Consider the following 16187-nt stretch of genomic DNA (forward strand, 5'->3'; position numbering starts at 1 on the left):
GCCCCCCAGCCTCCCAGCCCCCCAGCGGCCACCTGTGGACACAGCAGCTTCCCCTCAGGCCGCCCGGGAGCTGGTATGGGAACAAACAGGCCCGTGGTGGCTCAGGCTGAGACATTCCCACAGAGGGGGCGGCCTCTGTGTCACCTCAAATATTCAAACCCGCCTCCCTCCTTCGTAACCAAGTCTGACATTTGCTGAGCACCAGCGTGCACCAGGTCCCAGGCTCAGCTGATCCTCAGGACCCCATGAGCTGGGTCCTGTGGCCGCCTGCCCCCCGCCCCCCATCAGCCTTGCTCCCGTCTCCAGAAACAGGGCCCACATCCCCAGGGGCCTTGTGCCAGCTCAGCTCTCACATGTCCGGTCCCCTCGCAGGCAGCAGCGCCGGTGTCAGGCTCCGGGTGAGGGAAGGGGTTCACTGTGCCGGGGTCCGCTCTGCCCATGGCCTCGGGGCAGGACCGCCAGCAGCCACCGTGGGCCACGAGGGGCGTGAGGGAAGTGCATGTGGAGAGTGGGAGACGGGGTGTGGGGGGCTCCGCGCCCTCCGGCTGCCCCCCCGGAGGGAGAGAGACGCCTCCACCTGCTGCTCCCTCTGTCCTGGGCCCAGCCCGTCCTCAGGGGAGCACTCACTATCCCCAGCACAGGGAGATGCGGCTGGGAGGGGAGGGCGCACGCGGGCAGGGCCAGGGTTCAAGTCCACCCACAGGGAAGACAGTGGGCGCTGTGCCAGCTGGAGGAGGCGCCGGTGGGTGGCCCTGGCATCTGCCCGAGGCCTGTCCCGGGCTGACAGTGTCCTGGTGGGACAGACCCAGGGGAGCCAGGCGGCGGCCACACCCCTCCCGCAGGAAAGCCACTCCCAACGGAAAGAACTGGGTTTATTTGCAGTAGAATAAATAAGAAAAACCTATCGGCAAACGTACAGCCTGTGCTCCACTTGGCGTCGCCTTCAGCTGCGGGACCCCGACTTCTGACCCACATGCATGGGGCTCCATGTTCACAGCCAACCCCAGGCCCCGGCCTGCAGCCCCTCCGGAGGGCACCCCGCCTCCTGCCGAAGGGAGCCGGAAGCACCCCATCCCCGCCGGCCCCGAGCCCTCCTCCCCGCCGGCCCGGAGCGAGCGGAGCGGAACCAGCCACACTGAGTCCTTGTTTCCGCACAAAGACAGGAGCTGCAGGACTTGGGACCCGCGCGCCTCCCCAGTGGCCCCGCGTCGCCCGCCCGCTTCGCGATGGCCTCAGAGAGACACACGTTCCCGTCTTATAAAATCTCTTCCTTATATTCACAGACACACACGGGAGCTTCGGACGAAATAATTACAAACTTCTTTTCCCCTCAAAAAGCAAACAAGCCCAACAACAAACACAAAACCTTCCGACAGCAGTAAACAGAAGGGGCCGGTCCCTCCCCTCCATCGGGGCTCGCAGCCAAGGGTCAACGCAAAGTGCTGGGTGCGCCCCAGTGACGGGATTCTTCCCTCCCCCCGGCCCACCGCCCGCGGCCGCGACCCTCACCCCCGCTTCTCCAGCCCCTGCAGGCTGCCTTCTCTCCTCTCCCTGCTGCTCACCACCCCCGCCTCGGCCCCACGCCCGGGGCTGCGGGAGCCCAGCCTGCAGGCTACCAGGCTGACCTCCGAGGACCCCGGGTGCAGCGTGGAGGACGAGGCCCCGCCTGGCCCTGCTCCCGGCACGGGGCTCGGAGGGAGTGGCACTAGGTCTCATGCAACATCCAGGCAGAGAAGGGTCCGGCCGAACAGCCAGAGGCCAAGGCCAGGGGAGGCAGGAGGGGGCGCCCCAGGGCAGAGCCCCCCCCCCCAGAGCACTTACTTCGGGGCCCGTTCACCAGCTATGGGAGCTCCTGGAGGAAGACCCGCCCACCGTGAGAGCCCACGTCCTGTGCCAAGGCCGGGGCCCCTCAGGGACCACCTCGCAGGACCCAGGAGACCCAGAGGGCACCCCGCATGGGAGGGTGTGGCCCCTTCTGGACAGGAATGTGAGCAGCAGGGACAGCGAGGGGACCCGTGTTCTTCCCGCCCGCATCGGGGTTTCCAGTCTCCCGGCAGCAGGCAGGACAGACAGCCTCGGGTTCGGGCAAAGACAGTACCATCGACCAGGGGGAGGGGGCAGCTCCCTCGCTCCCAGGGCACCTTCCTGAGAGAGGTGCCCGGGGCAGAGGGCACGGGGAGGTCAGGGGACGGCCGGGCCCCTTCAATGCCCTCTCCTACGCGAGTCACCCTGGGAGCAGCAGGAAGCAGGAGGGCCGAGTCCAGGGCTGAGCAACGTGGGGGAGGCCCCTCCCCGCCCCGGGACGGCATCGGTGCTCCCACCCCGGCTTCTGAACGCCGCCCGACAGGACGGGGCTAGACGAGCTCCGAGCTCCGACTCGGCGGCGGCCGCCGGCGCTGGTCCACCCGGCGCGAGCGCTCCGGCGGGGCAGCCACGCAGGCCGCCCGGGTTCCTCTATGTACAAGCGGCGAACCCAGGACAGGCCATCGAGGGCAGACTGACGGGCACGGGCTGCGGTCAGGACTCAACACCCTCCCCGTCCCCGCGGTGGATGGAGATGGAAGGTCGGCAGGCATTTCCCGGTCTGGGTCCAGGACTGGACACGGATGCCCACGACAGTCCCTGAGTCCCGCCTGCGGCCTGTCACTGGATGCCCTCCTCTTCCACGTAGGTTGAAGGAAACCAGCCGATCTGAAAAGAAACACGGCGAATCACTAACAGTGTACGTGTGCATGTGTGTGCATGTGCATGTGTGCATATGTGTGTGCATATGTGCGTGCATGCTTGTGCATGTGTGTGTGCATGCACGCGTGCTGGGACAGGGTGAGAACAGGCTTGTGGAGGTGGGGGACCCTTCAAACAGCGACACCAGCCTGGAGAAGAGGCGGAGCCCTGGCCCCAGTAGGTGCCCCCCTCCCCCCGCGAGAGGCATGGCCTGAGCAGATCGCGCTGAGCCCGCCCTCCAGCTGCCGCCGGAAAACGAGAATCGCCTCTGGAGGGAAGAGCACTAGCCAGGCCTCCACCATGGCCGCCTTCCTGTCGTAAAAAATTACTTTATCGATTTCAGAGAGGAAGGGAGAGGGAGGGAGAGACAGAAACATCAGTGATGAGAGAGAATCACTGACTGGCTGCCTCCTGCACGCCCCACACTGAGGATCCAGCCCGAAACCCAGGCATGTGCCCCGACCGGGAATCGAACCCTGACCTCCTGGTTCCTAGGTCAGTGCTCAGCCACTGAGCCTCAACGGCCGGTGTTAAAAAAGAGTGGAATGAAAACGTGTCCCCATCCAGCAAACACTAAGGACTTACAGACAGACTCGCCCGGAGCACGACCAGGAGGAGGAAGTGCCGGCGGGGGAACTGGTCTTGGGCGATGCCGGGAGGACCCTGGAGCCCCGGTAAAGGTGCATCTAAATGAGCACTAGCTGCCTAAAGCAAGTCACGCCCTATGGGGCTAAAATACGTAGCGTGAGATACATGCCCGGCCGGCGTGGCTCAGGGGCTGAGCAGTGACCCAGGAACCAGGAGGCCAGGGTTCGATTCCCGGTCAGGGCACAGGCCCGGGTCTCGGGCTCCATCCCCAGTGTGGGGCGTGCAGGAGGCAGCCGACCTATGATTCTCTCTGATCATTGATTGGTGTTCTATCTCTCTCCCTCTCCCTTCCTCTCTGACATCAATAAAAATATATTTTACAATGAATTTTTTTTCTTTCTTTTTTTTAAATATTTTATTGATTTTTTACAGAGAGGAAGGGAGAGGGATAGAGAGCTAGAAACATCGATGAGAGAGAAACATCGATCAGCTGCCTCCTGCACACCTCCCACTGGGGATGTGCCCGCAACCAAGGTACATGCCCTTGACCGGAATCGAACCCGGGATCCTTCAGTCCGCAGGCCAACCCTCTATCCACTGAGCCAAACCGGCTTCGGCTACAATGAATTTTTTAAGATACATGACCACACCTTCCCCAAAGCTCAGGGGGGAGTGGGCAGTCAAAGATGGGGAGGCCCTCGTAGGCGGGAAGGTGGTCGTGGAGGTGGGTGGGGAGCCACTCACCCGGCCGTTGGCCTCGCCCCTCCACCAGCCCTGGTCCCCACCGATGCGGCTGTAGATCTTCACCACGTCGCCTTCCCGCAGCGAGAGCTCCCGCATGTCCCGGGCCGCGAAGTTGTACCTGGCCACGGCCGTGCCGATGACGCGGGGTGTGAACACTGTTGGGGAGACGGGCGGCGTCACCGGGCTGCGGGGCAGGGCCCAGCCAGGGCGGGGGGACCCTCAGGCCGAGCGGCTCTCTCTCCCCAGGCGTCTGGCCCATCCCCAGGGAGGCCTGGTGGCATAAAGGCTCTGGAGGGACAGCCCAGGCCCCAGGCCCGGGGCCCCTGGCTGCTCTGTGGCCCGAGATCCCCGTGGAGGGAACCAGAGCCGGCACACCCACCCTGGGAGCATCACAGGCAATGACCGCGCTCCCACGGGGACAAGAACAGACGCCATGCTCTGACCATCACAGCGCCTGCGAGCCCCACCCCTGCCCCGCCCCCCCACCGTGTGCTCGGGCGCCACAGGCCAGGGGACAGCTGTGTGGCCGTCGCCCAGCTCTCAGCTTCCAGCCCATCCTCCGACGGAGCACCCTGATGGGACCCCAGGGCACGGTACCCGCCCCCCTCAGGCCCCCCTTCCAGGTCCCCAAACTGGAAACCCAGCTGGACCAGCTCCCCCGGGACCCAGGAGTCCTGATGGGCAGGTGACAGTGACCGCGACAGAGAGAGAAGCAGGCACAGCGGCTGGGAGGGCTCTGGCTCTGGCAGCGGAGGGAAGGCCGTGTGGTCGGCCACCGAGACCCCGCCCCCTGGCCCCCAGGTCCCACCACCCCTCGGACGGCACTGAGTGGGGCCGCAGGTCTGCTCCCCCTCCAAGGTGGCCGCCTGGCTGTCAGCCGCTACCAGAGGCAAAGCTCTCCGTGAGCAACGCGGGCGATGGCCGAGCGGCTGCGCAGTGGCCATCGGGTGAGCGTGTCGAGGGGTGACAGCAGCGAGGACAGCGCCAGGCCTGACGGGGTCTCAAGTGCAGCAGCCCCGCCTGCCCCCCGCCCCCCCCCCCCCCGCTGCTGGGACACCTGCAGGCAGGGTGGGCCAGGCCCCCACGCCCCGAGGGCAGCGGTACCTGACCAGAAGGGAGCGGAGGGGCCCTGAGAAGCAGAGCTGAGGCCCTGAGGACTGAGAAAAGAAAAGCTGTAGGAGGCACAGGAAGCTGCAAAGAGGTGAGAGAGAACGTGAAAGGGGCGAGGAGCACCCACGGGACCCACCGCACACGCTCGCAGGCGGCGGGGACGGGCCCAGGCCGTCCTAGGAGCTGGGGGGAGGGGGGCGGCCTCAAGGCCCACCTGGGCACAGCTCAGTGCCACCTCTGGGTGCCCTCCCTCCAGCTCAGCTCTCTGCTCCTGCCCCCAGAGAACAATTCGGGCCGCCTCTCCCAGGGGCAGCGAGCATGGGATGGACGTGCCAGGAGCCTGCCCCTCGCCCAGCGCACAGTAGGTGCTCACGAAGGCCCGCCATGCCTCTCCTGGCCTGCTCTGCCTGGGTGGACCCACGGCTCTGCAGGTCCTGCAGGCTGCGGGAAGCGGGTGGCTCAGGGTGAGTCCTGGGCTGGATGCCGGCCCAGCCTGTCCCCCACTCCAGGGTCACCCCCTCAGCTCAGCCCCCGGCCTGGGCCACAGGGCCTGGTCTGCACAGCGAGGCCCCTGGGGGGCGGGGCACAGGGAGGGATCTGAGGACAGGCGGGACCCGCCCTGTCCTCTCCCCATGCTGACCTTGGGCAAAGGCACCCAGGCTCAGAGCAGCAACTCAGAGCGGCATTCCTCACCTGACACCCAAGACCACCAGGGCACCGGCCTGGGAGGGCGCTCGTGATGGGCCACTGCTCTGGGCCTCGGTCAGCGTGGCCCACAGACAGCCTTCCTTGAGGGCAGGTGGGCAGTGGGGCCTGGGCCGTGGGAACCGGGGCAGAACGGACACCTCGGGGGAGCACTGGTGAGCCGTGAGCGGGCACTACCTGGGGACCGGCTGGAGGTCCTGGAGGCCGCGCGCTCCCGGGACTTGTAGGGGTACTTGAGCGTGGTATCCAGCTGCTTGAAGCTCTCCTTGAGAGAGTGGCACTGGTAGTATTCCACCAGCTCCTGCAGGACACACACCCACTGACTGCCGCCGCCTCCAGGCAGGCCTCCGGGGTGCCCCGGCCGCCCTCTCCCACCTCCTCAGGTCCACACAGGCAATTCCTCTCCTGGACCCTCGCGGGCCCCCTCCTCCTCTTCCCCCAGCACCAGGCCCTGGCGGGTGGCCAGCGTCCCAGAGACCTTTGAACCAGTCATTTCTCTCCCCAACGTTTCTAAAGGAAAAGCCTGAGAAATGCTGACGTCAGGGGGCAGGGGCGCTCCCTGCAACTCTTATGTGGAGAAAAGCGGGGACCCCACGTGCCCAACGCCAGGGAAATGCTTCCAGAAATCACGGCTTGTCCAAGTGGCCGAGGCCACGCGGGCACCAGCCAGGACAAGCGGGGGTGGACTGACGGGCACGTTTTTCACTACGCCTGCCGGGGAGCAGGCGGGGGCTTTCTGTTTTACGGGGCGCCCCGCTGTGGCCGCTGCGGGTCTAAGGGCTCAGGTGGTCTCGATACACGGCCTGCGTGTGAGGAGGAGAATGCAGGGGTCCCGTCTTAAAGTCACCTTAAGAAGGACTACGCCGGAGCTGCATCCGGCTGGGCTGTGACCCTGCAGTGGGGAGGCGGGGGGAGGGCCGGCGGGGGAGGGGTGCTGTGGGGAGCAGCCACGGGCGAGGTGGGCTCACATCAGGCCCCACTGGGCCATGGTTTCCGGCTCCGGTTGGAGGATCGGCGGGGCCCTCCCTGTCGCTGTCCACCACGGTCAACCCACCTGGCCCTTGGGGGGGCTTGGGGGGACAGTCCTGACTCAGGGGCCCTAATTGTCCCAAGATGCGGGGAGCAGGAGGTCTCTCCTCCTGGGAGTGGCGGCCATGGGGGCCAGGGCCCTCCCCCGACCCCGGGGCCCGGCTGGCGGGAGCGCCTACCAAGAGGCTTTCGAACTTCTTGGCCTCCGTGATGTGGATCCAGCTGTCTTTCTCCACCACCTTAATGTGCTTCACCTCGTCGTTGAACCTGGCGAAGTCCATGGCGAGCTGTCACCCACGGGCCCGGCGCCCCGCCCCTCGAAGTCCATGGCGAGCTGTCACCCACGGGCCCCGCGGCCCCGCCCCTCAAAGTCCATGGCGAGCTGTCACCCACGGGCCCCGCGCCCCGCCCCTCGAAGTCCATGGCGAGCTGTCACCCACGGGCCCCGTGGCCCCGCCCCTCAAAGTCCATGGCGAGCTGTCACCCACGGGCCCCGCGGCCCCGCCCCTCAAAGTCCATGGCGAGCTGTCACTCACGGGCCCCGCCCCTCAAAGTCCATGGCGAGCTGTCACTCACGGGCCCCGCGGCCCCGCCCCTCAAAGTCCATGGCGAGCTGTCACTCACGGGCCCCGCCCCTCAAAGTCCATGGCGAGCTGTCACTCACGGGCCCCGCGGCCCCGCCCCTCGAAGTCCATGGCGAGCTGTCACTCACGGGCCCCGTGGCCCCGCCCCTCGGGGCCCAGGCTCAGGAGCCAAGACCCACCGGGGCCTCCGGCTCACCCCTGCTCTCCAGCCCCTGCCTTTGGGTCCTCCCCCCCCACGCCCCACCGGCTCCGGGCCTGCCTCCGACGGCTTGTCTGTCCGTCTGTCTGTCCGCCTCTCCTGCCTGAGCTCCACGCTCCCAGCCCAGCCTGCACGGCCTCCCCCAGCCACTTCCCCACTCGGGGTTCCGCTCACCCTCCTCTCCGCCCTGGGGACCCCTCGGCCTCCTGTTTCCCCAGCGCCTGTGAGGCCTTTGCCGCCAGGGCGGTCGGTCCAAGGCCTGTCCCTGGCCCAGAGGCCTGAGGAGGCAGCCTCGCCCCAGCTTTGACACCGTCTCCTAACGTTCTCCAACTCCACACCCTCCACTCGGGCTCTTCCTCAGTCACGCCAAGCACTGCCCGCCGGGCCCTGGCCCTGGCTGCCCCTCTGCCGTCCCCTCCACGCCCTCTGTGACCTCAGGTCTCGGATCCAATGTGGCCTATTGGCGAGCCTCCTGCTCCCCCTCCTCCCCAGGTGGCCCCGCACCCCTTGCCGCTGACACGATCCCAAAGACCCACAAGGAAGAAAATGTCACACCAACACCCTTACGACCGCAGGTGCAAACCCTTCAGCAACCGGGTCTTCCCACACAAGCCACACGCTTATGAAGGACTTCACACCACAGCCAGCGGGACATCTCAGGGAGGCACGGATGGGGGGACACAGGACCCCTGCGTGGGGCTCTCAGCCCCGTCCCGCTGACAGCAGGCCTCTAATCCCTGGCCTCGAGCCTGGCCCAGGACTCCTGCCCCGTGGGTGTTCCATGCCAATGGTGACCAACCACCAATCAGATTCTGTCTCTTGGAGAGGTGACAGCAGACCCGGGAGGGGTGGGGGTGGGGAGGGGGCAGCTCTGGGCAGGAGGGCACCCCGACTGAAGACCACTGGCGGGGGCTGCAAGATGGCAGCCGTGTGACCCCCGTGCTCTCCGAGGCCACCTGTGGGGCTGCTGGGAGCCCCTGACCCTCACAGCATCCTTGCCTGCTCAGTGGCTGAGCTTGTCCAGTCCCTGACCCTCACAGCATCCCTGCCTGCTCAGTGGCTGAGCTTGTCCAGTCCCTGACCCTCACAGCATCCCTGCCTGCTCTGCGGCCGAGCTGGGAGCCCCTGACCCTCCCAGCATCCCTGCCTGCTCTGTGGCCGAGCTTGTCCAGTCCCTGGAACCTGGAAATGTCAGCCACGCTCGCAGGACAGCTGTGGGCCGACGGCAGCCAGGATGCTCACGCAGACCCGTGGACACCCTTCCATCCTGAACGTGTCCAGGTTTGGGCACTACATCCCGTGACCACCCAACCCAACGTTGACCTGCAGGGAACGTGGGCTCTGAGGTCCCGAACGGCATCGGGGACACGTACTTGATGCTGATGGCGAAGCGCTCCGCCTCGGCCGGCCGCTCCCGGATCAGGTAGGTCCCGCTGGTGTGGGATTTGAGCAGGTTGTCCGTCTGCTGCCGCTCCATGTTGCCGGCGAACCTAGAGCGGCGGGAGGAAGCGAGGGTGTCACTGCCGGCCTGTGACAGCATCCCGCCCGCGACAGCATCCAATCTGCAGACCGGGCCCGCTGGGAAGTGAGGCCACGCCCTGGGCCCCGCACTGCAGCTGCCCCTGCTGCGGCCACTGCGGGCGCTCATTCTTCGAGGCAGCCTGGTGACCTGGCGGCGGAGACGAAAGCTGGACCCCGGGCCACCTGCACCTGTGGCTCACCCCTAGACCGCCACCTTCACGCCTGTACGAGCACCAACATCCCCCTGTCCCAGCGAGCGGCTGCCCGTGTAGACACGGGACCAGGCCTGGCCTTAAACACACTGCTCTCACAGACTGTAGTGACTCTTCATGCAGAGTGTAAGAAAGGACTTCACTCTCCCAACTGTTCCCCCTGATGATCGGCTCTGGCAAAGGAGGCCGTTGCCAGGGATGGGGGAGCCCCCCAGACCCAGGCGGTCAGGGCCGAGGACGGAGCAGGGTGGGCAGCTGGGCTCCGCCGCCTGGAGAACCCGGACCCGGCCTGCTCACGGGCTTATGGAGCCACTCCCACAGCCCAGGAGCCCCCCACAGCCCAGAGATGCCCCCCCTCACAGTCAAGGGCCCCCCACAGCCCAGAGATGCCCCCCCTCACAGTCAAGGGCCCCCCACAGCCCAGAGATGCCCCCCCACAGTCAAGGGCCATCCCACAGCCCAGAGATGCCCCCCCTCACAGTCAAGGGCCCCCCACAGCCCAGAGATGCCCCCCCACAGTCAAGGGCCATCCCACAGCCCAGAGATGCCCCCCTCACAGTCAAGGGCCCCCCACAGCCCAGAGATGCCCCCCCATAGTCAAGGGCCATCCCACAGCCCAGAGATGCCCCCCCTCACAGTCAAGGGCCCCCCACAGCCCAGAGATGCCCCCCTCACAGTCAAGGGCCCCCCACAGCCCAGAGATGCCCCCCACACAGTCAAGGGCCCCCCACAGCCCTGAGATGCCCCCCACACAGTCAAAGGCCATCCCACAGCCCAGAGATGCCCCCCCTCACAGTCAAGGGCCCCCCACAGCCCAGAGATGCCCCCCCACACAGTCAAAGGCCATCCCACAGCCCAGAGATGCCCCCCCTCACAGTCAAGGGCCCCCCACAGCCCAGAGATGCCCCCCCACACAGTCAAGGGCCCCCCACAGCCCAGGGCCACGCTGGTCGGCTCACCAGGGGTAAGCACTGTAGTCGATCTCCCGGGACGGCAGCCGGCCGATGGGTGGCTGGCAAAAGAGAACATGGGGGTTAATGCCCCCCCGACCAGGGGCCGCCCACACAGTGGGGTAAAGGGGGCTTGTCGGCAATGACCTGACCCTTGGGGCCCAGAGCCACTGGATTGCGGGGTACCTGAGGGCAGTGACCGGGACTCACCACCTCTGAGTGACTGGTCACTGTGTTTGAATGGATGAGTGAATGGATGAGTGATGATTGGTTAAATGAATGAATGAATGAATGAGTAGCAACCAGCCACCGGGCACCTGCCCCCAGGAGGGTGTGACAAAGGCTGCAGAACGTCTCGGGGGCCACGAGCACCCCCACAGCTCTCAGCGCTCAGGCCCGAGGCCCCGGGCAGGCATCTGCTGGCAACATGGCCTCCAGGTGGCAGCTGCACGCAGCGGGTGACCCCTCGCGGGCCTCCCTGGCCAGAGCCTCCCGACTGCCCCTGGCTGGACCAGGATGGGCAAAGCCTCAGACTACCTATCCCCTCCCCACCCCTTCCCTGTGCAGATGGGGAAACTGAGGCCCAGAACGGGGACGAGCCCGGCCCCAGGCCACCCGGTGTCAGCGACACTTTTCCCCCTCTGCCGCGTGGTCCCCTGGACCGGCCAGCAAAGCCGGTCCCGACCCCAGGCGTCCTCCTGCGTCCCCCTTCCCCTGGGCAGGGAGGCCGCACAGACGCTGCGTGCGGGCAGGGGTGCCAGCGGCCAGGCGGGCGCTGAGGCAGCTCCTGGTTTCAGCCCATTTCTACATCTCTGACACCCGTGACGGAACGCAACCCCCACTGGCGGGGTCCTTCCAACAGGAAGGCACCCTGCCCTGGGCCCCCACCCATCTTCTCTGGTTGCAGAGTGCTCCGGGGCCAGCTCACGGCCGTCAGCAAGGAGGCCCCGTGCGAAGACGGCCCCCGGCCCCGGCCCCAGAGCTCACCCGTCCGTCCACGGGGCAGGGCTTCACCGACGCGCTGGGGAAGCAGCCGGACTTCCTGGTCTGCACCAGCCGCCCCTGCGGCAGAGGGAGGACACGCTCAGGCCGTGGGCCTGGGGGGGGACCTGGGGGGGGACCTGGGGGGGTGTTTTAGCCCTCACTGTCTCCTAGGGACAAGGACGGGGAAGGGCCATTCCTGAGACGCACGTGACGGCATCACCGCCCTGCTGTGACCTCCGCTGACCTCACAGCCCTCCAGGCAGGAAGGGGGCCTCCCCACGTCACAGAGGAGAACAGGAGCCCACAGAAGGGAAGCAGCTTGCTCCCAGCTGGGAGAGGGCCTCGGCCCGGCTGCTCCGTCCCATCCACGCAGCCTTGCCCTCCCGGTCCCCCTGCCTGAGGAGCCCCGGTGCCCCGGCAGCCGCCCCCGGCCCTCCGCTGTCACAGCAGCAAAGCGTCCCTGCGAGGCCACCGGCACTGACGGCCCCGGTCACCCCTGGGAGGGTGTGCAGGACGCAGGGCGGCAGGAAGGAGACGGGGCGCCCGTACGGCCTCCTCTGTGAGGGCGCCGCACCCTCTCCCAGGGACAGCCACCGCCCCGAGGCCCTGCCCACAGCCCTCGTCCCTCCACCCCTGCCGCTCGCCCCCACCCGCCCCGCCGGAGGTGCGGGGCCTCTGCCTGGGCCAGGGGCGAGGGAGGCGGCCGGGGCCTCCACCTTCCAGCCCAGGACCCACCTCCCACCACTGAGACTCGGGGTCCCCTCTTAGCAGCTCAATCACGTCGCCCGTCTGGAAGGTCAGCACCGGCTTCCCGGGGGGAGCGGGGTTGCCGTGGTAATTCTGCACAGCCACCATCTTGGGACCTGTGGGGACAGGGGGGTGGGGGTGGCTCGGGGACTCCATCCTGCCCGGACTCCCGCATCTCCGCTGTGTGCGTGTATGTGTGCATGTGCGTGCGTGCACACGTGTGCGCGAGTGCATGTGGTAACAGGCTGGGGGGCCGTGTTCTGGAATGGCGCTTCCCGTGTTTCCTTTCAGCACCTCCCCTCCTGGGACCGACAGCGGCACCCGCAGGAGGCGAGCTCCCTGGGTCAGAGAGCAGGGTGGGCCGGGCCCGGGATGCGCCAAGGCCAGCCCGCTCACTGGCCTCGGCGGCGCTGGGGCCGACAGGGGGGTCCTGGCTGAGCCCCTTAACCGTGAAGGCCACGCCTCGTCAGGCCCTGCTCTGGTCCGGCCGCCCCGCGTGGGCCTGTCCCGGTCCCGGTGCTGGGTCCCAGCGGCAGGGGCGTGGCCTCTGGCTTTGGTTTCTCGTGATCAAGCCACGTTCCTGTGATGCAGTGCAGGGTTTGTGTGCGTAGCATGTGTGTGGCGTGTGTGCGTGGTGGGAAGAGGAGACAGAACACGGGAGAGCAGCCGTGCTCCCGTCTGCTCGGCTCGGGGCCCAGGGTGACCGCTGACAAGGACGGCAGCCGAGAGGCCCACGCCCGCACTCACCTGGTCCCGCTCCAGAGGCGTCCTGTGAGGGCAAGGACAGACGACAGGGCTCAAGAAGGCCGCCCCAAGCCCGACACTCCCCCTCCCCCCGAGAGGAGGGTCAAGGCGGGGAGGGGCGGGACAGGGACGCGTCCTAGCCTCCTGCTCCCCTCTGTGACAGCCCCCCACTATTTCTGCCGTGTCTACCCCCTTTGCGCCCCTCTACAGCCCTGGGACATCCACCCCTTCCCTCGCCCATCCTTACCACTAACTCCCACCTCCTCCAGGGAGCCTGCCCTGACCACCCCAGCCCTGGAGCCTCCCTGATCTGAGCCTGGGTTTGTCGCCTGGGACAAGTCCCGCTGCACACGCCTAGACGTCTCCCTCCTCCGGGAGGGCGTCTTTCACCCCAAGCAGGGCTGGTAAACACGCTTCGGTGCTGGTTAACTTGACTGGACCCCACAGCTGGGGCAGGCCCCGACGTCTACACCCCATAGTGACGTCAGGGACACCTCAGGCCAGCTAAGCAGAGGGCTGTGAGCCAGAGGGGCAGGCGGGCAGATGCCGGTGACAGAGCCGGGCACCCACGGCCACGAGCCAGCCACCGGGCAGGTGGGGAGGGCGGCGGCCGGGCGGGGCAGCAGCCACCGGGGCCCTCACGACCGCAGTGGCTGTGCTCGCCGACGCGGCCCGGGAGTGCCGAGAGCTGGCACCACGGGGCCTGGGGGCCACACAGGGCGCGGGCTGCAGGCGGCAGGGGAGGGTGGCGGACTCACCAGGTCAGCAGGCGAACCTGGAAAGGAAACATCAGGCCTCAGGGCGAGCCCCCGGCATGGGCCTGCACTCGCCGCAGCGGGCGAGGGGCACGTCTGACCTCGGCTTTTCAGAGGCGGGGAGCTGCCCGTGTGGGGAGACCCCAACGACAGGTGCAACGGAAACTGCACAGGCGGCCGGGCCCGGGGTGAGCGCGTTCACGGAGGGCGGGCGGCGCGGGCCAGTGGCACGGTTCTCTCCTTTGCTCTGCCCACATTCGCCACATTTCCCCCGGGCAACAGCACGGAACGATCAGAACGACCAGTCCTCTGAAACGTACTGGTCTGTGCGGCGTGCCTGAGATGGTTCCGGAAGGTTTAGAGCCGCCACGGCAGGGCCGGGGGAGCCTGGGTCCCGTGGGGACAAGGGACCTGCGGAGGCCAGCCTGCTCCCTGCAGCATGTGGGCGGCCCAGCCTGCCCCCCCCCACCCCCGCGGGCACTGATGTCCAACCCCGGTCCACCCTCAGGGCAGCTGCGCTGAGAGGGTCAGCTCCTCCAGGAGACAGAGAGGCGCCCCGCGGCTGTCGCCTGCTGTCACCCGGACGCCACGGCCGGGAACAGGGGCTCTGCCCAGTCCCGTTGCTGCTGAGGCCGAGCCTGGGGCCCGGACAGGGGAGGAGGGCCGGACAGGGCGGCCCGGCCCCCAGACCGAATACCGCCTCTGGTCATCTCTTCACCAGTTCATGGGGGACATTTATTTCCTTCTCTATTTCATTTCTTCTCTCTTTTTTTTCCTTCAAATTTTTGACAAGGATGTTACTTTTAGGATCAAAAGAACAACAAAAACGCTTCCCCAAATGCCAGTCACCCAGCGCGAGGGACACGCGGCCACAAGAGGGCAGTGCTGGTGGGCAAAGCCGCGGGGGGCCAGCGGGCGAGGTGCTGTCTTCCTGCCGGGAGAGGCCTGGGCCTGGGGGGCTCAGGGACTGGGCTGTCAGACCCTCCCCCCCATCAGGCACTGGGCCAGACTCAGCAGTAAATGGGAAAGTGACTAAGTCTGCTCTTGGTGAGTGTGCATGCGTGTGCATGTGCGTGTGCGTGCGTGTGGACATGAACCACCTACAGCACGGCTGCAGCTAGAGGGCCAGGCGCTCGGCGCAGGGGAAGCGGGCGCAGGGGTTTCTCTGAGACCAGAGCCTCCGCACACTTGCCCGGAGGTTCTGTGTCCATGGTGGGGGGAACCCCACAAGCCCCCAGCTGGGATGAGGCGGGGCCACGGGAGAGGCAGAGAGAAGCCCTCCAGGGCACAGTCAGGAGGAAGGGTGGGCATGGAGCCCAGGCCCCTGGCCCTCGACGCTGCGCCCCCGGGCAGGCGTCCTCCCCTCGGAGCCTCGGTTTCCTCAGCTCTCCCCGCGGGGGACCCCACAGCGGGAAGGAGAGCGTGCCCCCTCAGCCAGCGCCAGGAGGGCGGCGAAGGGGGCTGTGAGCCGCGGGACCCTCGGTGGGGAGATGTCAGGTGTGGCCCGAGGGCCAGCTCCCGACGGGCATCGCGGGCGGGCAGCGGTACTCACTGATCTTGCAGGGCGGCGTCACCTCCAGACACTCCTTGTGCGCCCCGACCCCACACTTGGTGCACAAGTAGCCCTGGTAGAAGGTCCCCCTGTGCCGGGGCGGGGGGGTATGAGGCACTGCCCGGGTCCCCACACCCGGCAGCTGCAGGCAGGGCCCAAGAGCCCCAAGCCCACCCTGCTGTCCCCCCAGAGCGCCCATCCCTCCCAGCCCCAGGCCTCGGAGACCCCCATCCCGCTCTCCCCAAGGACAGCCCTGCCATCCCACACAGCGGGCCCTGGGCACCCGCAGGGACAGCCGCCGCCCGCCCCTCCAGGCTGGATCTGAGCTGATGGGCCCAGCCCAGGGCGGAGGAGGAGGTGGTCGGAGGCGGTGGGCACGGGGCCCCCTCGGGGTGCGGGGGGCCGGGGGTCGCTCACCGGAGAAACATCCTGCAGGCCTTGCAGTTGGTGGTCTTGTCGAACGTGTACATCTGGAAGCTGTGGTGGTTGGCGTTGGCTTTGTCGGGCTTGATGTTGGACCTGGTGGATGGGAGGGGGCAGGTTCCCTGAGCCCCACGCCCGCCGGGCTGGGCCGGGTCTGCCCGACACCCCGGCTAGACAGGGGTGCTGCCCGGGCAGGAGAGGCCTGGGTGCAGGTCATGGCTCCACCTTGACAGGGTCTGGGGGGGCAGGCGCGGGCACTGGTCAAGACTGAGCGGAGGGGCTCTTCGGGACGCCACTGGGGACGCGTTAGCGATGAGACTCCGAGTAGCAGTGAGCTGGACTCACAGCAGGCACCCGAGCATTCAGGGGGCGTGCGCTGTGCCTAATTCACCCAGAGGCACATCCCCTGGCAGCCAGCACGAGGCCGGGGGTGGGGGGTAGACAAAGCCAGCAGGTGGGATCGGAGAGTTCCTAAGAAGGTACGAGGAGGAACTGCCACCCTGGGAGCCGGGGGCAGAGGTGGAGGGGGACAGCATCTATCTTTCCCTTTTTTTTATTTTATTTTTTATTTTTTTTAAAATATATTTTATTGATTTTTTTACAGAGAGGAAGGGAG

At 67.1% G+C, this 16187-nt stretch overlaps 1 protein-coding gene across 9 annotated transcripts in view; it reads right to left on the reverse strand.

Annotated features, from left to right (window-relative positions):
* Nucleotides 1-856: 856 nt before the first annotated feature.
* VAV2 (vav guanine nucleotide exchange factor 2) overlaps nucleotides 857-16187 on the reverse strand; it is a 115539-nt gene continuing 100208 nt past the window's right edge. For 3 of the 9 annotated variants that reach the window (XM_080670735.1, XM_080670733.1, XM_080670740.1), the window contains 13 exons: nucleotides 15566-15667; nucleotides 15149-15237; nucleotides 13600-13616; nucleotides 12845-12866; nucleotides 12086-12213; nucleotides 11354-11428; nucleotides 10376-10428; nucleotides 9057-9173; nucleotides 7080-7167; nucleotides 6049-6172; nucleotides 5161-5247; nucleotides 4057-4211; nucleotides 857-2691 (listed from right to left, as the gene is read on the reverse strand). In XM_080670735.1, coding sequence (XP_080526861.1) covers nucleotides 2644-2691; nucleotides 4057-4211; nucleotides 5161-5247; nucleotides 6049-6172; nucleotides 7080-7167; nucleotides 9057-9173; nucleotides 10376-10428; nucleotides 11354-11428; nucleotides 12086-12213; nucleotides 12845-12866; nucleotides 13600-13616; nucleotides 15149-15237; nucleotides 15566-15667 — 1105 coding nt within the window. In that variant the 3' untranslated portion in view covers nucleotides 857-2643. The remainder of the gene's footprint in view (nucleotides 2692-4056; nucleotides 4212-5160; nucleotides 5248-6048; nucleotides 6173-7079; nucleotides 7168-9056; nucleotides 9174-10375; nucleotides 10429-11353; nucleotides 11429-12085; nucleotides 12214-12844; nucleotides 12867-13599; nucleotides 13617-15148; nucleotides 15238-15565; nucleotides 15668-16187) is intronic. The other 6 variants (XM_080670739.1, XM_080670737.1, XM_080670738.1 and 3 more) reach the window with 4 other exon arrangements.

The sequence above is a fragment of the Plecotus auritus genome (genome assembly GCF_963455305.1).
Source record: "Plecotus auritus genome assembly, chromosome: 5".
NCBI classification, from domain to species: Eukaryota; Metazoa; Chordata; class Mammalia; order Chiroptera; family Vespertilionidae; genus Plecotus; species Plecotus auritus.